We start from the raw sequence: 25,424 nt of genomic DNA, 5'->3' as shown, positions 1-25,424 counted from the left end.
TAAGTTAGGTTCAATCAAACTATTTTTGGTCCCAGAATATGCGACTAAATTTATGACCTGTATTTTCGTTACACCCTGTATATGCACGCAAAAACATGGTGGAAGGTTGGGTGTAACAAACAAACAGGGAGCAAGAGGAACGTATAACAAACCAAGCAAGGAAAGGAAGACTTAGATAAAGATGGTTTGACAGCATACAGGGAGATCTCAGAAATGAGGGAATTATTGGTTGGGAAGAAAGAGCAACAGACAGGGATAAATGGAGGAGAATGGTAAGTCAATTTAGTAGGCAAGGAGCATGATTGGACAAGAAGCCATCCTACTTGATACAAGTTTTGTAATATGTATAAGTATTATGGTATTGTATTATGTTAACTGTATTTTTAGCCCTAGGTCTTCAAGGCCTGTTGTGTTGAGCTTTGTAAATAATAATAAAAACATTTATAAAAAAGGAAGTACAATTTATATCCCAATTTTGTATGGTTTCCAATTTCTTTTAAGAATGGAGAAGAAAGCATTATTCATAAATATATGTACACATTCCTACACAATAGAGGTATTATTACATTATTAGATACATATCAGTGGGTATCTACCTACTTGAAAATATAGATTTTTTTAATGATTCAATTAATCCACTGTGGAAGGTTTAGAAATCTAAATTTGGATGATATTAACAATGAAAATACCTGGGTGTCTAATTTTTTTCTACAAATAATGAAAGTTATTTGCAATAAATTAATACAAGACTCACCTCATGTTTGCGTCCATAAGGTATTAATGCTTTTAAAAAAGTCACAACCATTTTAGCTGTGAAGTAGGAACTAGGACATAGATAATTAACTATAATGTAACTAGATAGTTAAGTACCTTCATCATTGGCACTAACCTAGAAAATATATGATATCCACAACATGTAACTGTAAATTACCCACTTAATGAAAAAAAAGTATTTCAGGACACAGGTAAACCCATAATACTTTTAAATATATGAATCACTCAACAGCGAATACCTTGCATTTTATGCATGCTACTTCGCTATCTAGAGATGTCAACCTATCAAAACATGGAATTAACTAACTGTACATGATAAATAAGTAGGTACTGGCGACAAAATATAAACATAGAATGTGTTTTGTTTATTAAAATTACGTTTAAAAACATGAATATTACTCACGCTTTCGCTCTGAGATGATCGCTTTTGTCGAGGCACACAAAATAACGTCACTTTAAAGCCTTTTGTTTCCTTTTGCTAGGTACTTCTATTCTCGAATTAAGTACCTTCGTTAGAGTTTACTAACAAACACAATATTCAACTTTGAAAACAAAACAATTATTAACACTAAACAAAACAAAAACACTTCTATACTTGGTTCGTTTACATGTCAAAATATCAATAACAAAACCGAAAATTCAACAACCTCAACACACTACTCCATGCCACAACTATGGAACAACTAAAACATTTTTTCTTTCTTTAGCAGAGAATAATGAGGCTGTCATATGTCAAATTGATTTGTAACAAATTGTCATTCATAGAAACTATTGGTTTGGTTTAACTTTTTACCACTAGATGGAAACAAAATATTTTACAAAAGAAAGCTTTATAGAGCACATTATCACCGAGTTCAAGAAATAGAAAATGTACAAATATTCGTTTTTATTCTATAATATAATGACATAAATATGTAATATTTTTTATTAATCATTATAATTTATCCATGATTACTTAAACTTCTTTTCGGTGAGTGTATGATTGGTTGCCTATAGCCAGTTGAGATATCCATTCATGTATACAGGGTGATTCGGGTGATTCATTAAAAAATATCTAATATCTGAACTCTAGATTCTAGATTATCTAGATCAGAGGTTCTCAATCTGTGATACATGTACCACTGGTGGTACATATCATTATTGACGGCGGTCGTACACAAAACACAGAAAAAATAAAAATAATAGTATTTAGTTAATTGATAATACAATTTAAAAATATAGGTGGTACCAAAAATAATAAAAATAACTGTAGGTGGTACAACACTCAAAAAGGTTGAGAACCGCTCGCTGATCTAGATTCTAGATTCTAGACCTCAAAATATTAAGATTTAACCCAAATCACTTAAGGGGATGGGTACGTGTAGTTTCGGCTGCAATGCTATTTAAATGGGATTCATTTTGAAAACTATGAGAAACTGAGAAAACTAATAAGTACAGTCGGAAAAATGAAAGAATAGGGTTTTTCATTCACAGTCATTTGTTTCGAGCTTCTGTCATGTGTCACATAATATTAATATATCTACGTCGTACGTTATTGGTATTGCCAATGATACAAACCAAAGACGTATGACGTAGATATATTAATATTATGTGACACATGACAGAAGCTCGAAACAAATGACAATCGATGAAAAGCCCTATACCCATGAACGATCACATCAATCACTTATTTTGTATTTGCTGTCATTTTCCATGACAAACGTTTGTTATTTATAGAAAAAGACAGCAAATACAAAATAAGTGATTGATGTGGTCGTTCATGGGTATCCGCTGTGAGCTCGTACGTAGAGGGGATATTTACAAATTCTCGAGCGCCAGTAGTGGCAAGTCTGTAAACGTTTACCGGAAATTTGACATAAATGTCAAAGTGATTAATGTAAAATTAAAATTAAAAACATTAATTATAAAAAATATTAGTTGGTCAAAGCTGTGTTATATATTTTTACCTTAAATATACTTACGTTTTAAATACTGAATTTAAGCTTTTTTAATGTTCCGTAATATGTAATTATAATTTAATCTAAAAATCTTAGCGCCATCTACACGATAATTGTGAAAGTATCCGAAGTAAGAAATTCATATTTTATCAATAGAACGTCAAAATGATTAGCAAAATCTTAAAAAAATCGATTACAATTTAATTAATTTTTTGCGTTGTAAATGTTAAGCGATAACAATTAAATAATAAATTTAATACCGGTGAAAGATAATTCCAGTAATCCGCTAGGAGCGCCACCAGCGAAGCTCAGAGCGTATAGGACTTTTCATCGATTGTCATTTGTTTCGAGCTTCTGTCATGTGTCACATAATATTAATATATCTACGTCATACGTCTTTGATTTGTATAATAACGTATGACGTGGATTTATTAATATTATGTGACACATGACAGAAGCTCGAAACAAATGACTGTGAATGAAAAGCCCTATTCTTTCATTTTTCCGACTGTATCTATTTTTGAAAAATTTAACCGCATAATGAAAGATTACTTTCTTGCCGAGGGCCGAAAGTCCCTGAAAACTTCTATAATGTTTATTTTAATAAATAACAAGGATGAAAAACTAAGAAAAATATAGTGTGATTTTTAATTTCAAATATCTCATTCAAAAGACACTTTTTATTTATTCTAAGGGACTTTCGGCCCTCGATAATAATTTTTTCTATGGATGCTATACAATGTGCAACTTTTGGCAAAAATTGGCAAAAAACAAAAAAATTACCCACTAAAATCATTAGCCACTTGTGTCTGAGTTTAGCGGACCGACTATAATTATTAGAATTTTAAATAAATAGGGTATATAATTTTAAGAATATTAAATACCTACATGTATATGTATTTTATTTCAATTTACGCATAAAATATACCTAAAAGCACCTAAATGATTTAATATTGAAGTTTGAACAAAACCGCATCCATAGAAAAAGTACAGCGTACAACACATGAGAAAATTACTTATTTCTCCCTCGCTTGATTTGCGGCACTCGCCTCGTGCCTCGACTCGTGCCAACAAACCTCTGCGCTCGTGAGAAATATGTATTTTTTCTCACTTGTTGTACAATATACTATAGTCTTTCATTCTGCGTTTAAAATTTTTAAAAATATTTATTAGTTTTTTCAAGATTCGAAAAAAATGGACACCATGTCCGTGTAGAAATGTCCATGTGTCCATGTCCAAATCGAAAATTCGCTATCTTTGTCATACAACGCACTGAGTTAAATAGAATATGATGACAAGACAGTGACAATTTTAAATATTTGACATGGCACCTGGAATATTTTGAGTTGTTGATTAAATATTATTGATAGTGTATTTTTGATAAGTAATGGATTTAAGACGTGAACTTAAGGGCACCCAAAGTTCCATTTAACGACAATGTTATCATTATGTCACATAGCTCTGTAACCAAAGCACTTAGAGACCTAATTTTTTTTATTTTGAAACTACATGTATTGTTTAGTTCCGCGGTTCTCAACCTTTTTGAGTGATGTACCACCTACAGTTATTTTTATTATTTTTGGTACCACCTATATTTTTAAATTGTATTATCAATACTTACTAAGTAGGTACTACTATTTTAACTTTTTCTGTGTTTTGTGTACCACCGCCAATAATGATATGTACCACCAGTGGTACATATGTACCACAGATTGAGAACATCTGCATTAGGATATATTATTCTGTCATCCAAGTATTTTGTTGTTAAAGATGTTCAAAATTGTAAGCGTTCCATAGTAACAATATATTATTAAAAAATCACTTTAACACTTTTGCTCTTTTCTCGATTGAGTATTAGTTTTTGTTGTACAGTACCTATATAAATTATTACAATCACTGAATACTATATAAATTATTACAATCACATATCCATTGTGATACTTGGCAGAAAATAATGTAGATAGTAGATGTAGGTACTGTACATACTACTAAATTATGATAAATAAACGTTTCTGGCTACTACTAGAGGCGTAAGACAGGGGGCAGTGAATGGTTATCCCCTCCTAAATTCTACGCAATATTTCGATTTTCTAATTCTTTCTATGTAAGTGACACACTATTCATTCATAAAGTCATTAGTTTTCAAGATATTTGAAGTTGAATGTTGAAAATGAAACGGCACAGCTATTTTGATTAATGTGTATTGTGTATGTGTCCCTTCATTTTTAACTTGAAATATCTCAAAAACGAATGATTTCATAGGCACGAATGAAGAGTATACTATTTGCAGAGAAAGTATTGGAGAATCGAAAATTGTACTAAAATAGTATTTCCGTCAGTGACGTAGAATGTGGGAAGGGTCCCCCATTCACTTTACCCTGCCGTACGTCTCTGGTAATAGCCCGAAAGGTTTATTTGACATATTTTAGTAGGGTGCACAGTTGCACAGTACCTGCACTTTCAGCCAAATATGATAAGGATATGTCAAATACTTTTAAAGTACTGGATACAAATAGTTAATATTTATGAAATAGGGATGTGTGATTTAGAAATTTAAATTTTTTTTTTGTACCCAGTAATTTAAATTATCCTTATCATACTTGCCAAAAAGTGTAGGTACTGTACACCCTACTAATTTATGTTAAATAAACGTTTTGTGGCTACTACGATGCAGAGGCGTACAGGGGAAAGTGAATGGTTGACACTTCCCAAATTCTACGCCACTGATAGAATTGCTATTTTAGTATAATTTTTAGATTCTCCAATACTTTCTACGTAAATAATATACTCTTCAACCGTAACGATAAAATTATTAGTGTTCGAGATATTTGAAGTTAAAAATGAAAGACGCAATACATTTCGACTTCAAATATCTCGAAAACTAATGACTTTATCGTTACGAATAAAGAGTATATTATTTACCTAGAAAGCATTGGAGAATCGAAAAATTGTTGTAAAATAGCAATTCCGCCAGTGGCGTAGAATTTGGGAAGGGTAAACCATTCACGGTTCCCTGTCGTACGCCTCTGGTATTAGCCAGAAACGTTTGTTTATTATAATTTAGAAGAGTGTACGGTACCTACACTTTCTGCAAAGTATGACAAGGATATGTCAAATAGTTTTAAAGTACTGGGTAAAACTAATTATTAAATTTTTAAATAAAATACCCTGGAACTCAATAAGGAAGCACATTTTATTTAAGCGATTTGGGTTAAATCTTAAGATTTTGAGGTCTAGAATCTATAACTCAGAGATTGGACATTCTTAATGAATAATGAATCACTCTGTAGACATAATCTAGATAATCTAGACACTCAGATAATCTAGACAGCTTCGTGATAGATTTTATCAGGAGTGAGACAATCTTCCGCTAAATGTTCTTCCGATTCAAACCTTGTCTCATCCTTTGCAAGGTATATTGTCACTGCCAGAGGAGGGAAGAGGTCGACTCTTCTCCTCTATGCAGTTGAAACGTGGACCCTTAAAGGCTGAAAACAGCAACCGTAAATAAGTTAGGGGCCTTTGAAATGTGGATCTACCGGAGAATCCTCAAAATTTCATGGACATCGAGTATTAAAAAAAATACCTACCTCAAGCGAAGAAGTGCTACATAGAATAGGCAAAGTACGAGAACTTTTCAACACTGTGAAAGTTAAAAACATCATACCTAGGCCACATACTGAGAAACAATAAGTACGAATACATGCTCAACTAATAGTGAAAGGAAAGATCGAGGAAAAAGAGGACTACGAAGGAAAAGAGACTATCGTGGCTAAGAAACATCCGATGGATGGACAGGGCTAAATTTTGAACAGCTAATAAGAAGATCTGAAGACAGATAAGAATTTGCGATTGTAGTAGCCAAGCTCCATTGAGGAGAGGACACTTTAATAAGAAGAAGAGGAGGGACTACTATGGCTAGTGAATACCTACCTTTAAATTTCTTTTGAAAATTTTTCGTTTTAATTGGTTCTAAAAATTTCTAAGATAACTTAAAGTATGGGGTGACCCTAATTTTGGCATTATATTTCGTAAAACGCTGAGATTTTGTTAGTCGAGGAAATGAAGCATTTTGGCTCGCAATTTTTTCGTCCAGTATGGATTTACTTGAAATTTTCACAGAAGGGAGGGAATAGTCCAAGGATCATTTTCTATATCATGCCGCTGTACGCTAGAACCTTGGGGGTGGTTGCCACCGCATCTCGATGGTGGGAATTTTTTATTACATTTTAATCATGTAAATCGATGTAAAAAGTAATTCAAAGAAAAAAATGTTTTTTACATTTTCTTCGTAAAACTAATATTTTTCGAGTGATTCGCGCTTGAAAGTAACAGTTTTTTGACGAAAAAATCGACATTTTAGTTTTTTGAGAATACCTCGAAAAATATGCATTTAATCAAAAAAACTGTAGATATCAAAATTGTATATTTTAGTAACACAAACCAAATTCTTTTTCTGTAATATCTTTAAGACTAATACAAACCGAGATACGGCATGTTAAAAGTTAGCTTTTTTCGTCAAATGCATAATTTGAAATATTCAAAGCCAAATAACGAAAAAACTTTTCGAGGAAAACTTAAATAATCTTTTTTCAAGTATACAGTTAGACCTTTCAAAAAATAATAATATAAATCTTCTAGCATGAAAATTAAGCGACTTACAATCAAAAAAAGTCGGTACCTTCTTTTCTCTATGAAAAAATTAGTAAAAACAACCCCCTAACTACCCTCCTAATTAAAAATTGGTCTTCACCTTTCTGTAATTCCTTTTATATTTGTATTATCAATACACCTAAGAAGTTTGACCTATTTAAAAGGCCTAAAAATTAAAATTGGAGTTTAAAAAAAATTGATTTTTTGCAATTTCCTATTTTCACCTTTTACTTCAAAATATCTCCAAAAATACTTGAGATACGAAAAAATCATGGACCATTAAATTGTAGCTTTTTTAATAAGTAAAATTCCCTTGTGCATAGATTTTCAGTAGAGTGAACAGTTAGCGAGATATAGTTGTTTAGAACCTCTATTTACGAGCAAACACCCCCTTATTCGAGCCTTTTAAACCCACCCCAATTAAAAATTAAGGGATCTAACGGAATTTAGTTTACACAGTCTTATAACTCTTCAAAAATCCTACAAAATCATTTTTGAAAAAAACTTTTTATCGCTAGAAATGAAGGAGCTATGTTTATAAAACGAATTTTTTTTTCGAAAAATTCGAATAGTCCGCTTATGGATCATTTTCAATGTACATAATGTATAATACCACAGAACCGGTTTATCCCGATCAGGGAACACAAAATTTTACGAAAACCTCCAAAAAAATAAAGGAAGGATATAAATTTGGAAATAGGTAGTTGAAATTGTCTATTTATTATTAAGAAAAAGTTTACAATTCTACATCCCCTCCATTTTACAAAAATTGAGAAATACGGGGTGAAAAATATTTTCTCGTGAGTAAAAAAATATACGTTCAAAATAGGCCCGGAATTGGATAAAATGACAAATTCTAAGCAACTTTTGTTCTATAGAGTTTTTTCACTAAGTCAATACTTTTCGAGTTATTTGCGAGTGAATATGTTCATTTTTAACAAAAAAAACATGTTCATGGACGGTTTCCGCAGATAAATCAAAAAGTAAGTACTCTAGCGAAAAAATATTCTTAGTAAAAATATAGCTTATAAAAAATTGAAAAAAATGGTGTACGCGTGAGGTCTGCAGACCCAGTATAAGCAGAGTTGTAGCTAATGAAAAGTAGGTTCTTCTTCGTCAAATTCCAAATCGAATATTTCAATGTGAAATAACCAAGAAACAGAGCACTTTTCGGGGAAAATTCATTATAACTTTTTTAAAGTGTTTAAAAAAGGTTTATTTTTGTTTTTTAAAAAAATTTCTTAACATTAAAAATAAGTGAGTTACGCTCAAAATATTGTTGGTCCCTTTTATTTTTTGGTACAAAAATCGCGAAAATTACCCCCTAATATAGCTTCCCAAATAAAATTAATCGTAACCGCTTCACAAGTTACTTTACTTATGTATTGTTTATATTATCTATAAGTTTCATTGGTTCAAAGTTTTGAAAAAAATTGGGTTTAAAATTAAACATTTTTTTTTAAATTTTGAAAAAAAATGGAATTGTTCATGGAATTAACTTAAAAATTATTAGTAATACCAAGAATCTTAAAGAGTAATAAAATGTAGTTATTGTGATCTTCAATTTTATGAACGTGTTTCTTGCCATTTCTATTCTAGATCTGATTTCTTTTGTTTGATCTCCATCTTCGGTTAGCCACGTTCCTAAATAATTATAGAATAGAATTAGTCATTTTATCCAATTCCGGACTTATTTTGAATGTATATTTTTCACCGTCGAGAGGAGGGTATTCCCTTTTATTTTTGAAAATTGGAGGGGATGTAGAATTGTAAACTTTTTCTTATATAATAATAAACAATTTCAACTACATATTCCCAAATTTTCATCCTTCCTTTATTTTTTTTGGGTCAGATTGTTCTTTGATCGGGATAGTTCGTATACTGAAAGATGACTAAAAAACTATTTGTATTTATAGTTATTTGTACATATTTGTAAATTCGTATTTTTTTGTAAATAAATGTTTTTTAATTCTTTAATTCTACTTTTTTTTTCTGTATAGATCTATTAAATTATCTTATACAAATTGCAATGTTAGAAGGGTGGTTTTTACGGGTTGAAATCGTTGAAATATTATGATATTATATCCTAAAGTATAAAACAATCATTATTTAACCAATCAAAACCAAATTTTACCCATATTAAAGTTTACAATGTTTTTATATACTTTTTGACAATAAGGGGTAGGTTACATCCTAAAAATAATCAATGCCCTTAATAAGCATGATATAGAATAGGAAGTACAGGGTGAGATGATCCTAATCCCAAATTTTTATGTAAATCGAAGCCAAAATTATTCTTTTAGGATAAGTAAATTTTTTATATATAGCTCCAACAAGGGTGGTTTTAAGGGTTGAAATATTATGATAGTATATCTTCAAGCATTAAACAATCATTATGTACCTAATAAGAACCAAATGTTGACAATATTAAAGTCTAAAATGGTATTTTATAATTGCCGACCCACACATTTATAGATATAGATTTTTTAAATATTTGTATCTGTGAAATAAAAAAAAATCTATCAGATAATACAGATTAAATTTTATTCATGGTTTTTAAAAGAATTTGATCAATCCGAGCGTTAAGTGATCCCTGCGCATAACAAAAATGAATGAGCCGAGTCATTTATCTGACTTTTCGGCTAGCCGTCCCTAACTCATATCCGTAGCTTGACAATTTACACGTAAAACTCAACGGAATAACAAGTCGATGAGCAAGCGAACATTACTTCTCTCCGTGGGCAATAGCAGATACGGCATGGCAGGTTAAGCGGCAAGTACGGCACATTTCGGTCTGCCGGTCGGTGTTTCATTTGGAAGCATGCATCGGTAGAAATTGTCAAAAATAATCACGCCGTTTTACGTCGTTTAATTGATATTGTAATTTTTTTAAGTTGCCAGGAATTATCATTTAGTGGACATGATGGATCGAAGCATTTGTTAAAAATCAAAGTAACTATAGAGAATTAATAAAATTGTTTTAGAAATACCTATTTACTTTCTGATTCGAAGTGTATTCGTAATACAGAATGAACTAATACATATAATCAAATAGTTACATTTTGAATAACGTTGTTGAATCTGAGATTTAGAAAGCCATTTGCTTTTCACTGAAAGTAGATGAAACTTCTGATTATCATGTCATTCACAATTATCAATTATTTTGTTCGATACGCGTTACGTGGTAATATTTATGAGAGGTTTTTAGGTTTTAGAGATGTGAGTAAAAGCAATAAGACAGAATATATTTTTGGTGTTTTAAAGAACAGATTCAAATTTTTTGATACCAAAAATAAATTGGTAGGGCAAACTGGGGCAATCTTATGACGGCGTTGCTGTGATGAGTGGTGAATTGAATAGTCTCCAGGCAAAAGTTAAAACTATTGCATCACAAGCTTTATTTACTCACTATTATGCGCATATAATGAATTTAGTTTTACATGATACGTGTAAAAAAATAAAGAATATCGTCTTTTCTTGCCAGTTTAACTCACCTAAACGGATTACTGCTTTAGAACAAATTTGTTTAAAAAAAAAGCGAACAGTTTGTCAGACGCGATGAAATTTTAAATCTCGGTTAGTTTTATCTAAGCAGATTATCTCTTATAGTTTTAGTATCTGTAGCAGATTTTCGTGAACAGCTTTTGGAAGTTTTTGATTTTATTATCGAAGGCGATGATTTTGAAAGTGGCGATACCACGATCCGTGAAGCAATCGGTTTGAGAACTTTATTAAATACTAATGACTCTTTCAATATTTTTTTAAATATTTTTAAGACAGAGTTTGCCCAAGATATTCCTTGTTGTTCAAAATCAGTCAACTGACATTATTTATTCTAAAAATAGAATACGAAAGCTGGTGCAAAATCTCAGAGATTTTCGTAATGATAGTAGTTTCCAATATATACGAGTGACGTTTTGGATTCGCTTGATATTTCCGAACCACCCCAAAAAAGACAACGACATGATACATATCTCGAAAAACGAGTAAGTATATTAAAAAGGGTTCAAAAGGGTTCAAGGCAGGTTTTGTTTATATTCGATTCAGAGTTGGACTACCATCTCCATATAGCAACTATTTCAGCATCCTTATGCATCATCAGTGAAGATTATGCAGTCACAACTCTGAAGGGAACATAAACATTCTGCCTCTTTTAAGGCAAAACATCGCAATACAATGAACCCACCTTTTGAGACGCAAATCAGCGACATCTCTCGTATTACGAGGAAAACAACGAAAAGCCCCAGATACAAAGTTTACTACTTTTTAAACAATTAGAATAATTGAAATAAAAATATAATAAACAATATTTTAAATCTAAGACTTTTCGCTAATAAACTGCTTTCTGGCTGCATCCCATATCTCCGGATTTTACAATATATAATCACGTAGAGACGACGAAAATAGGAGAAAGCAAATAGAGGACACTTAGGCCACGCATTTACCTTCTCTTCGTCTAGGAAAAGGACCGAAAGACAGTTTCTAAATACTCAAAAACTTGAAAGAGTAAGTATATCTTGAAATTTTGGATACCTACTATTATATGCAAATAGATACTTGTTTTTCGAATTTTGAAGATTTGAAAATTTTTGACCTCTTTGACGATTTAAAATTTAAAAGTTACCTTCGCCAAAGAATTTCCAAGATATTTATTATTACAAGTTAGGTACTTAAAAATTATGCTGGTCCAAATATTTTCAGAAAGTGGGATAAGTTGCACAATATGTATGTATAATTCTATGTAGTAAGTACTGCAATTCATTACAACAAACTGTTTATCAATTTTCTTATTACCACCAATTTCTGCCTAAAAAAACGGGATTTACCTTGTCTCAAAAGAATCAACACGTATTGTCGAAACACCATGAAACAAGAGAGAATGTCAAGTACATCAAATAAAAAAAAAAGCAAAAAACAACAAAATCTCCTATGATGAATTAAGCCTTTTAGTTTGATGGTATACCTATATGAGGAGACAAAAAACCTTGCCGACCCTGTCTCCAAGGCCACGAGCCGCCACTGTCAATATAGAAAATGAACTAGAGGGTGTAGTGAGCCTAATCCCAAATTTTTGTACAAATCGATGCTGAACGAAAAAATTGCGAGGTTTTGCCATTTTTTCAGTTTCATTTCCTCGACTATATAATTTAGTAAACAGTTTCAAATCAATTTTTTAGAAAAAATACAAAATTTAGGGCCGGTTGTTCGAACGCTAATCAACAATGATCATTATCAAATAATTAATTACTGTCAATGTCAACTTTGTTTGGGTTGTTAAAAAGTCTGTGGAGTCTATAATCAATTAATATAACAATAATTATTACCATAATTAATAATAAATCTCCTAATTGTAATTAATTATGCTTTCAGGAACCCAAACAAAGTTGACATTGACAGTTTTGGTGACAGTAATTAAATATTTGATAATGATCATTGTTGATTAGCGTTCGAACAACCGGCCCATAAACTACTTTGTAGTTTCTCTAACTTTAACACTGGTGACATCTAGATATGGTTGTGCAAACTGATCACACTAAAGTAAAATTAAAAATGAAATGCATTAAATTTTAATCTTGGTCTCTAGTTTAACTCTAATAAAATCTAGGAATATCTTGTTTTGTTGGATAGTCTTAAAAAAGTTTTAATATCGTAAAACACAGAGATATTAGTTTGATTTTTTTGATAAAATCTTTTTAATTTACATTAATTTTCAACAGATGTCACAGTATACTGCGTACATTGTTGCCATGTTTAAATGTTTCACCAATCACAACATGTTATAAGTGTTTAGGACCAATGAAAATAAGCCACACATAAAGATGTCGGGTGGTCGTGTTCTTTCCATTCCAACGTGACAACAACAAATTGTCATTTGACAGCTGTTTTCTGTATTCAGTGACAAAATCCGCACTGCACATCACAGTAAAAACCAACACTGCACATGGATATATGACGTGGTGTATCCAATTTTTGTATAAAAAATTATAAGATTTGTGAAACAAGTCCGAAGTATCTAATTTATTTATTGAAAGACTGAATTGCGGTAAGTCTACCTTGATTTATTTGTTAGGTTTTTTCTTTTTTATATCTGTGTATCCGGCAACCTTAAAGTTCTTCTGATACATTTTGAAAGCACAGTTAATTTTTGAATAAAAGGGATATAATTACCTAGATATTCCTATCATATTCTTTATTAATCGGAGTGCTACCGTATGGTAGCAATTAGTTTTATATGAAATAAATGAAACTATAAATAGATTAATTTTGTTCTTAAATTTAAGTCATTGAGTCAAGATTTTTCAGGTATAGACTGAAAAGCATCCTTTAATTGTTATATACATAGTATACTTTTTAGATAATTTTCAGTGTTTTACATAATTTATTTTTGAAATTTTCAGGTAGAGAATGCAGTTGTCAGTTATAGTAACACTCCTGTTAGTATGTTACACAGGAGTAACATTTGTAAACAGCTTAGCTGTTATGTCAGTAGATTTAGGCTCAGAATGGATGAAAGTAGGAATTGTCTCACCAGGAGTCCCTATGGAAATTGCCTTAAACAAAGAATCAAAAAGGAAAACTCCAGCAGTTATTAGCTTTAGGGACAATACAAGGCTTTTTGGAGAAGATGCCCAAACCATGGGTGTCCGTTTTCCCAAACAAACCTTCAGTTACCTTTTAGATTTATTAGGTAAGAGTATAGACCATCCATTAGTGAAACTGTATCAGGAACGTTTCCCTTATTATAACATTATTGAGGATCCTGAGAGGAAGACTGTTTTATTTAAAATAGATGAAGAAACTGCTTACAGTCCAGAAGAACTGGTTGCTCAGTTTTTAGGAAAGGCTAAAGAATTTGCGGAAACGAATGCCCAACAACCAATCAAGGAATGCGTTTTGACTGTACCAGGTTACTTTAATCAAATTGAAAGAAAGGCTCTCTTACAAGCAGCCGAACTTGCTGGACTGAAGGTACTTCAGTTGATTAACGACTATACAGCAGTTGCACTTAATTATGGAATATTCAGGTCTAAGACATTTAATGATACAGCTCAATACATTATGTTCTATGATATGGGAGCATCTTCCACAACTGCCACACTTGTTAGTTACCAGAGTGTAAAAACCAAAGACAAGCCTTATGTAGAAGTACATCCACAAGCTACAATTTTAGGAGTAGGTTTTGATAGAACACTTGGAGGACTTGAAATGCAAGTTAGATTAAGAAACTACTTGGCTAAGAAATTCAATGAGATGAAAAAGACTAATAATGATGTTTTTAAAAATGATAGAGCTATGGCTAAACTGTTCAAGGAAGCTGGTAGAGTGAAAAATGTTTTATCAGCTAATGCAGAACATGCTGCACAGATTGAAGGGTTATTAGATGAAAAAGATTTCAAATTGCCAGTTACAAGGGACGAAATGGAAGCACTTTTTGGGGTAAGTCATTATTTACTTATTAATCGTAAATAACTATATAACATGCAATTTAATAATAAATGGAGATTATGTAACAACGTGTTAAATAACTACCATGCATTTTTGAGAAAATTTTTTGTTTGATAAAAGATTAAAATTGTTTGTACTTACAAGATTTAAAATGAAATGTTGGGATTAAAACAAGTTAACATCGATCTGTCAATACCTTTATTAAAAACATATCTTCTTTTTCTTCTAATAGCGCTACAACCCTTTGTGAGTCTTGGCCTTCTTTAACAATGTTCTTCCATTCTGCCCTGTTGGATACTTTCCTTCGCCATAGCCTGATGTTTATGGTTTTAAGATCTTCCTCTACCTCGTCTATTTATCTTTTACAGGGCCTTCCTCTTGTTCTATTTCCTTGGGGCTTCCATCTCTGGATTCTTTTACTGCTCGATTACCTATATTAAAAAAATATAATCGTTGGCTTTTATAGAGAAATTTAAAAAATGTGGAATAAATCATTTCTACTTAATATTTTGAATCAGGCTGCGATTTTTGTAACAACTCGTCATTTTTAGTTTCATCTTTAAGTTTGAAGTCCAGATTTACACCAAATCCATTTACACCATCTTAAAAATTTTTGCTGTTTGACGAAATCAAATTTATAAAAATCCTTTCCATTTTTAGGAAACTAATTTAAACACATCTTTTAAATCTGATGGTTGTTCAGATTATAAGGATGTACTGTCTCGCTAAAGAAGCGGTAGCTCTACATCCTTGTAACATTGCAGCAGACAGGAAAAATATAATTACATTGTATTTCCATATGGATGGGACCTGAGAGGCTTTATTGACAGAATATCCCTTAAATAGTACTGTCTCCATTGTATTATTTGTTCGTTGTCTATTAGCACTGACTTACAATTTTATAATATTTTCTACAAGGTCTTTTGTCCTATGTCAAGCAAATATTCGTCTTCCTCTGCAACTCTTCTAGAAGAAAGAATAAATTCAAAATTTCTTCTTCCATCATGTCCAGAATTTCCTGTCACCCAACTTTTCTGTGCTTGTATTTTTCTGTAACCCAGAACATTTTGTGAAGCTTAAAAGCTAAGTATAGTATTTTTGACATTTTCTCATTGTTCTTCCATGCTTTCTTTTTCATTTTTTGCTGAGTAGGTATCAAGTATTCATTTTTTAGTTCCTTTTGTAATTTTTCTCTATTTGGTTTATTTTTAAAGCTTCAATAATAAATCAAACCATGTTTTTTTAATAATTTTACCTTTGAACCTAAAGTTACTATTTCGTGGGATATGCTCAGCCATTATCTGCTTAAGGGTCAGCAGCTACACTCTTAACGCCATCTTGAAATCATTTATTTATTAGAACATAATCTAGGATATCTCGATTTGGTTTCTTAATTTTGTGTTGTTCAATGTCTCAATGGATATTTGCATGTATATAATCGTCTGGGTGATAGATCATAGGTATTTTTAATTACCAGTTCTTGTTACTGATAAAATAGTATATACTAACATATCTTATCATTCATTCCCTTCTTCCAAGTCAAAAGATCCCATGATTTCTTCAACTGTTCCTTTTTCTACCTTGGCGTTAAAGTCACCAATAATAATTTCTATTTCATTAGATTTTATTGGTTTCATGGCATTCCGTAGTTGTTCATATAACTTTGTTCAGCTTTTGTGTCTGGTTTGTCTGTTGTAGGAACATATTATATTTGAAGTATGTTTACATTAAATGTAAACATACTTTTATGGGCTTGCATTCTAGCATTATCAATATGTTTCAGATATATGCACTATATTTTTGAGGCATTTCATTAGGCAATTGTTTAAGAGGATACCTACTCCATGTCTATGTTGAGGATCTTGTGTGTCAGTTCCAGAATAGTTTGAATCCATCGTATTTGCATACTCTGTTATTAGACCCTTTAGTTTCGCCAATTCAGTTTTAAGTTTTTAAAATGAAAATTTGGAGGCAGTGAAGAAACAATTATTTTGGTTTTACACAACATTCTTTTTTGATTTTCTTCAGTCATTACTTTATCTGTGTCTCTAAGCTTTATATTTTACACATTATATGATTTATTTAATTTAAATGTTAAAATATGCAATGCTCTTTATTCTCTAATCATTTTTAGTTCATGTAAATAGATCAAATTGGTATTATAATTGAAATCTAAATATGGTGAGAATATGGTTTTTTATTATTAATGCAGAGTAATTTTGTTACAGTTTAATGGAAAAAATGATTTGGTTGCATGATATATAAAAGCTATTATATAATAAACATTACACTAGTCATTACTCACAGGTCATGGAAGGTCGTTTTAAAAATAAAAAAATTAGGCATTTGATAAAAAAATCATTGTCATGAACAGTACTGGATATATGTAACAGAATTTGAATCACATTTTTTATATATATATATATATATATATATATATATATATATATATATATATATATATATATATATATATATATATATATATATATATATGTCGAGTTCATCATCATCATTTTTGGCTCGGCAATCCTTTGTGGATCCTGGCCTGCTCTAAGATTTGTTGCCATTCTGTTCGGTTTCTAGCAACCTGTTGCCATCTTCTGATCTTTAATATCCCTAAATCGGTCTCAACTCCATGTAACCACCTAATTTGTGGTCGGTCTCTGCTTCTTCTTCTCCTTACAGGTGGCCATGTAGTTAGCTTTTTAGCAATCGTGTTGTCTGACATTCGCATTATGTGTCTAGCCCATTTAAGTCGCTGTGTTTTTATTAACATCACGACATCTGGTTTCGACATCTGAAGACTTGGTATAATTCGAAGTTATATCTTTTGTGCCACATCCCTTGGTCATTTAATTATAGCTTCAAATATTTTGCACAGTATTTTACTTACTTTACTTTACTTAGTCCTAAGCCTTTCTATCTTTAGGTGTAAGGCTGCTGGAGTTGAGTTTGGCATTGTAGTCTCCATGCTTTCCGATCTTGCGTTAGGTTTCTTGCACTTTCCAATGTCAATCCCTTCTTCTCGACTTCTTTCCTGATTTCATCTACCCACATAACTCTTGGCCTTCCTCTTTTGTTTTCCCCCTGCACTCTCGTTTCGAACACTCGTTTTGTTAGCCTCTCGTTCGACATTCTACACACGTGCCCGAACCATCTAAGTTGTCCCTCTACTATTTTTTCATTGATTGGTTCTAGCTTTAGGTTTTGTCTAATTGTTTCGTTTCGTATTTTATCTGTCCTCTTTCTGTTTGCTTTTTCCTCAGGAACCTCATTTCCATAGCATTGACTCTGGATTTTTGTCTCCCCGTCAATGTCCATGTCCCGCTGCTATACATGATTGTTATTCTAACTACTGATGGTGATACCTCGGTAATTATTACAGTTTTTCTTGTCTCCCTTTTTGTGTATTGGTAATATGTCTTTCTTCCAGTCCTTTGGTAATTCTGCTCTATTTATGATATCATTCATTAGTTCTTTCATGCCATCCATTCCCTCTATCCCCATGAATTTTATCATTTCCGAGGTGATATGATCCTTGCCTGGTGCTTTGCCCCATTTTACTCTTTCTATTGCTTTCTCTAATTCCTCTCTTGTTATGGATTCCACTTGTTGTTCTTCGTTCCTTTCTTGTATCTCCCCTATGTTGTTCGTATCTGCATGAGTTAGCTCTTTGAAATGTTCTCTCCATCTTTCCATTATTTGTTTTTCTTCTGTTAGTACGTTTCCATTCTTGTCTTTTATATTCGGCATCGTGTGCTCTTTCTTTTGTCTGAGTTGTTTTAATGCGCCGTAGAAGAGTTTTTGGTTTTCCCTATAATTTCTTGTCATTTTTTTGTCCAAATCTCTCCCATGACTTTTCCTTTCCTGCTTTCAGCGCTATTTTAACCTCGTTCCTTTTTTCTTTATATGCCTCGTAATCTTCCGGATGTTTTGTGCTTAGGTATAATTTTCTCATTATTATGGTTAGTGATGAGCAAAACAAGAACAAGACCAAGACCAGGCTAGTCTTGGTCTTGTTCTTGCAAGCTTGGTCTTGGTCTTGGTCTTGCAGCTAAGAGGCAGTATTGGTCTTGGTCTTGGTCTTGCACTAGCCGGTCTTGTTCTTGGTCTTGCTGCAAGAGTCTTGCTGGTCTTGCTTTTTTGGTAGTAATAATTTGAACCAAACAATTTCGAATAAAATGTACATTGAAATCAATAAAAATGTGAAGGATGAAACTATATTTTTTGCTTTAAAATTTTAACAGAATGTAGAATGTAGTTTCAAACGGATACCAATTTTAACATTATACATTCACCTAATGACCTAATTATTTCTCTCTATGTAAAGAGATTAGAGTATATTTTTATAATGGTAATGTTTATCAGTAGGAAAAACCTGCATCTACAACCCTTGTTGCAATTGCCGGCCCTCGGTTGTGTCACGTTGTGTTTTGCATGCTGTCGATACCTGCCGCCTGCCTTTAGACCACGTCTTGAGTCTGGATTATTGTTTATTGCCCCTGTATTTTAATAAAATGTTAAAGAAAAAGAGCTTCTTAAAGGTGCCACAAATGGTCGGGGACCTTCAATTCACGGATTTTACGAAAAGGGATAAACGTTTTATAGTTGTTAACAGATAATGATCTGCTCCTTTCACTCGAACACTGTAGCATTTATCCTACGAGGGTCAAATTTAAGAACATAAATTCAATTTTTTTAAGAGAACACAAAAATCAAATATTTTTTACTCTATTTAATCATTATTTAATATAATTAACTTTTTTTATAAACTAACTAAAACATACTTTTTAGTAAATACGTACATATTTACCATACCTATTTATAGACCTAATACTATAACATAATAACTAAACCTAATGGGGAGTTATAAACGCTGAATTCTGTAATTTGTTATCTTGCCGTTTTTTAATTTTATTTAAAATACATTGCTCTCGTAACACGAGTTATTCGCACTTTTTATTTTCACATATTTTTGGATTGAATACCCATTATGACATTTAAAAAGTTGAACATATTCGGATGTGGGTAGTAAAAACTAGAATTTAAAACACAATGAAATGATGCGCATGCATTTCAAGTGCGGCACATACTATTTGTACTACTGGCCCTTTCTGGGGAAAACCTAGATTCTTCCAAATAGTTTTCAACTATGAAATCAGTAAAATTGTTTACACGTTTGTCATCCGGGATTTTCACAAATAATTCAACTTCCAACTTTCGTTGATTGTAAAAAATTAATCCAAAAAATAATTTTAAAAATTTCCCAGTATAGGAATTTTTGTTATTATATTCAGAAACTGAACCTAAGCTTTGGATTTTGCGATACCAAGCTTGACACATTACAATCCACAACCAGTTATTTTTTATTCAGGCCACAATGCTTTCACAGCATTGTGAATCCCTTTTCAAAATCTATTATGATATTTTTTGTATTCATTTTAAATTTAACGACCTACATTTTTCCTCAATTATGCGAAAAAAATTGAAATAAGTGTCAGTATTTCTATTAGACAAAAAAGCGAAAACTACTGGTATATAAAAACCGTTTTTAATTGCATTTTTTTTAAATGGATTACCCTATCTATAATTACATTTTTTGTCTTACAAGTAATTTCAATTGTCCTTGAACTGTCGCCGTTTGAAAACTTACCTTCTGGACACTTTGAAGGTTGAGAAAATGCAAACCGTTTGACTTAATCAAAACGACTTAAAAATATAACCAAAATATTATGTATTTTAAAAATTCGATATTGTTTAAGGTTTCTTACAATGTCAGTATATACTATTGAACTAAAAAAATAAAGTTAAATAATAAACACCAATTTTTCTCAAAAAAGTGCAAGAGTCTTGCAGGTTGGTCTTGGTCTTGCGTGGTCTTGCAACCAAAAGGCGGTCTTGGTCTTGGTCTTGGTCTTGCTGCAAGACCAAGACCGCAAGACCAAGACCAGTCTCGCTCATCACTAATTATGGTCCCATTTCCACTCCTTCCCATTAATCTACACAGTATTTTACGCTCGAATATTCCCAAAAGTCTTTCATCCTTCTGCGTTAAAGTCAATGTTTCTGCCTCATATGTGACGACCAGTCTCAGTAGTGTTTTGTATATAATAATTTTAGTCCTTTGGATGTTTCTTGAGTGGAATTGTTTTTGGAGTCCATAGTGTGCCCCATTTGTAAGGGTTATTCGTTTTTTAATTTCTTCGCTTGTTTTGTTGGTAGTAGTCACTAGCAAGCCAAAGTATGTGAATATCGACGTGTCAACACGTTCAAAGAGATGACTGTTTTCCGTTCCTCATTTGCTATAGGATCCTTAGTAGCCAATACATACTTGGTTTTGTCTTCGTTGATGACTACACCGGCCTTTTTTCAGCCGTTTTCAATGCTAGGAAATATTTCTCAACATCTCACTTGTTACGCCCTATTATTATATCAGCAGCGTATCCTAAGATTTGTATTGTTCTATTGTTAAGAGTACCGCCTCTAGTCTCTATTTCGTGTATCTTGGACTAGCTTTTCCAAGCTAATATTAAATAGGAGACAAGCCCTTGTCTGGGTCCATCCTTTATCTCAAAAGTTAACCCTGTATCCTAACACTCTTTTAAGTTAGACATTGTCATTCTGGTTAACCGGATAGTTTTTCTGGTATACCGCATTGATTGGGAATAGTTTTTCTGGAACTGTTTTCTTTACACTTTGTATGTGGCCTTAAAATCGAGGAATAGGTAATGGGTTTCAATGTGAAATTCTAATGTTTTCTCGAGGATCTCTCTTATTGAATGAATCTGGTATTTTCCAATTATGCCTACTATGTATGTATAAACCTATATCCTTTCGTAGAGAATATTGGCTAGTACATATTTTGTAAGCAGCTGTTACCAGGGTTATACCTCTGTAGTTGTCACACTGGAGCTGGTTGCCTTTTTTATGTAACAGGTATATCACGCCTTAAGAGCATTCGCAGAGCATGGTCTCATTTTGGCACACAAGAAGTAAAAGTGTATGCAGTGTCTGTAGCAGGGCATCGCCACCATTCTTGTAGACCACCACACTTGCATACCACCATTCTTGTAGACCTGAATGCAAATTGGATCAGTTCCTGGTGATTTATTATTTTGAAGCATTTTAATGGCTTGGGTAACCTTGGGACTGCTAAAGTGTTATCAGCTTCTTCGATATAGCAGCCATTAAATTTTCTGTCAAAAAATTCAATCCATATCTACCCAAGATAGAGACCGTATCATTTAGAATATTTCCTTTTCTATAATTACAGCTGCCTATTTTTGGCTTAAACTCTTTGCTCATTTTGTTTAGATTTTTGTACCATTTCGAGTTACATTTTGATTTCTAGTTCTTCGCATTTTTACGGTGGTGCACTAGACTATATATTTTTTTTCATCAAGTTTAGTAAATTGCTTATTTGTGAATAAGTTTCCTGTGTGGACACCTCCAAAAAATGGATTTTGCGGTGGATATCGTAGGCCAGGAACCGAAGCTTTTCACATCGCAATTTTTACAGAATGGATCGATTTGCTTCAAAATTTGAGAATAAGTAGTGGATATACCAAGGATCAAAATCTATATGATTCCGAAAGGCGCTTTTACCATGGAGGTGTTTGCCACCCCATCTCGGGGGTGGAAATTTTTTATTATATTTTGACCGCAAAAGTTGATAAAAACATTCATTCTAAGCAAAAAATGTTCTATACATTTTTTTGATAAAATTAATAGTTTTCAATTTATTCGCTATCGAAAGTGTTAGTTTTGTATAGAAAAAAGCAACGTTTTTCGATATACTCATTTACGATTCACTCAATTTTTGCCGTAGAAAAAATTTTTTCAAACCAGGTTCTCAGGAATTAAATAACCTACAATTTTATATAGAAACATTTTTTCGTATCTCTGATGATAATCTTTCTATTCTGAAGAAAATGGCATTTTTTTACTAAACTACAAAATTCCTTATTCGCTTTCAAATCCAGTTTTTTAAAAACTAATCATTCTAAGCCAGTAAAACTTCTAGAATCTATTAATAATACATAAATAAATAATAATGAATAAGGCCAATGACTAAAAATACCGCTAACTTACATTATTATGCTTTCAATTGGATTTCTATTTTTTTTTTCAAAAAAATATATTGATTTTTTAACCGTAACTTTTTTATTTTTTATCTTAGAAAGTTGGTTAAAAAATAATTTTGTAGGTTTTTACAAGATCTATTAATATTAAATCTGTTTAAAATCCTCAGTCGCAAAAAGAGGACTTTGAAAGGGTTGGTAAAGGTGGTTTTTTCATGTTATTACAAGTTTTAATTGTCAATAGCTCACTCAATTTTTGCCGTAGAAAAAATGTTTGCAAACCAGGTTCTTGGGAATTAAATAAGCTACAATTTCATATTAAACATTTTTTCGTATCTCTGATGCTAATCTTTCTATTCTGAAGAAAATGCCATTTTTTCCAAACTACAAAAATTCGTTATTTGCTTTTAACTCCATTTTTTTAAACTAATCATTCTAAGCCGATCAAACTTCTAGAACCTATTAATAATACATAAATAAAAAATGTTATTCTGAAGCTATTTCCTTGTATAAAATTATTTTTTTCATTTTAATTGTGGCTTATTTCCCATATAAATAATTAATCATAAATAAAAAAGATCAAATAAGGTCAATGACTAATTTTAATTGGGGTGGTAATTAGGGGGTTGTTTGCGATCACTTTTTCGCTGAAAAGAATAGGGACTGACATTCTTTTCATTATAAGTCACTTAATTTTTGAGCTAGAGACTTTTTTTATTTCTGGAGATAGATATTTTGAAGTACATACTAAATTAGTTTGAACAGGTTGTTCTTGAAAAAATGCGTAGTTTTCCCGTCATTTGACTTTGAAACTACCATATTTAGCATTTGACGAAGAAGAGCCAACATAATAAAGTATAGCTCGATTACTATTGGTTTTAAAGAAAATTAAAAAAAAACGGCTTTGTTTATTTTTTCAAAAGGTACATTTTTGTTAAGCAAAGTTGTTTTGGAGTTATTAGCAGAAAACTTATTAAAAACATTGATTTTTTCGATATAAAACTAACACTTTCGATAGCGAATAAATCGAAAACTATCAATTTTATCAAAAACATGTATAGAACGTTTTTTGCTTAGAATGAACGTTTTAATCAACTTTTGCGATTAAAATATAATAAAAAATTTCCACCCCCGAGATGGGGTGGCAATCACCCCCATGGTAAAAGCGCCTTTCGGCATCATATAGATTTTGATCCTTGGACTATCCACTACTTATTCTTAAATTTTCGAGCAAATCTATCCATTTTGTAAAAATTGCGAGGTTGTGTCCTATTTTAAGCTTCATTACTTAGACTCTTAAACTATCAGAACTCGTCATCGGGTCATGTGAGACAAGAAGTTCAAAAATATTTTATTAGCTTATGAGTTTCTCGAGGTAACGCTGTCGAGTTTTTTTAGTTTTAACGATTTTTAGTTTTTGATATCACTCAGAAGTCAAAATAACGAATTCTTTTTCCGAAAAATCAATATATTTTATTGTTAAACAACAAATAAGCATAAAACAGAAAATGTCTCGATAGCGTTAATTCACTAAATGTCTAAATAAAATCTATGCAAAATTTCTGGGTAAACTAGTTTTTGAGTTACAATGACCACCTGACTTCTTTGAACAAAGAAGTTTTAAGAAAATCGCGTTTAAAGTTTTGACAACTTTTTTTTTTGTTTGTCAAATCGTAAAGTGATGCACACCCAAATATGTTTTTGAATCGCGGAGTAATTTTCAATAGAGAAGGGGAACGTCCGTTGAACGTTTTCGGTAATTTTGCGCCGATCACTGTTAAATTTTCAGAGAGTATTCTTGAAGGTATGTATGTATGTACTTTCATTTATTATACTTTCATTAAAAATAATAATAAAATTATTATGTATTGGCATATTTCCGATTCCTTCTATAATTACGTGGATTGTTTTATGTACGGCACTTGCTAAGTATTTTTTAAAGTGATTTGAATATTTGTACTGTTTCTTCCATTTTTCTTCCTTCCTCTGGAGCATCAAGGTTAGTAGATTTGCAATGACCTCTATTAAATTTTAATTTTGTTTTTAATCTCAGTTTATTTATGCATGAATAGTTTTCCTTCTAGGTGTCCACTTCTTGTCTGTATAGGTACACCGCAAGCTGACTATTTCGTTTTAATCGACTACACAGGATGTCCAATTTTTTAGTTCTTTGAATTTTTTTTGTTTCAACTATGATGGCAATGACGTTTTTTATCTTTGACTCTTATCATCTACAATTCTAAGTAGTTATCCTTAATCTATCCGTTATTCCCGCTTATTCATCCTTGACTTTGACCTGATTCGTTGTGATTTGAAAATACATACACTTTAAAGATTAGTGTTTAAAGATAACATCTATTATCTCAATCTACCATTATCTGCATTCAGTTTTTTATCTCGAAATTCTAATAGAAAACACATAAATAATTAATCCTAAACTGTCCTTTAAGAAGTGTGCCTTGAAGTATTCTATTTAAAGAAAGTTATTGAAAATACATAATATATGATATGGCTAAGCTGAATTTAATTC

The 25,424-nt window shown here is 31.7% G+C and overlaps 2 protein-coding genes across 8 annotated transcripts in view; one reads left to right on the top strand and one right to left on the bottom strand.

The window, feature by feature from the left end:
• Window positions 1–1,447, bottom strand: part of LOC114324811 (signal-induced proliferation-associated 1-like protein 1) — a 449,432-nt gene extending 447,985 nt beyond the window's left edge. For all 7 annotated transcript variants that reach the window (XM_028272736.2, XM_050651737.1, XM_050651738.1 and 4 more), the window contains exon 1: window positions 1,178–1,447. The gene's annotated coding sequence lies outside the window, so the exon portion shown is untranslated. The remainder of the gene's footprint in view (window positions 1–1,177) is intronic.
• Window positions 1,448–13,264: 11,817 nt separating this feature from the next.
• The window catches only part of LOC114324890 (hypoxia up-regulated protein 1), a 35,977-nt gene continuing 23,817 nt past the window's right edge, over window positions 13,265–25,424 (top strand). Inside the window, exons 1-2 of the mRNA XM_028272794.2 lie at window positions 13,265–13,407; window positions 13,763–14,801. Coding sequence (XP_028128595.2) covers window positions 13,770–14,801 — 1,032 coding nt within the window. The 5' untranslated portion in view covers window positions 13,265–13,407; window positions 13,763–13,769. The remainder of the gene's footprint in view (window positions 13,408–13,762; window positions 14,802–25,424) is intronic.

This window comes from Diabrotica virgifera, chromosome 5, assembly GCF_917563875.1.
Source record: "Diabrotica virgifera virgifera chromosome 5, PGI_DIABVI_V3a".
NCBI lineage: Eukaryota > Metazoa > Arthropoda > Insecta > Coleoptera > Chrysomelidae > Diabrotica > Diabrotica virgifera.
This window is presented reverse-complemented; position numbering and strand designations above follow the sequence as displayed.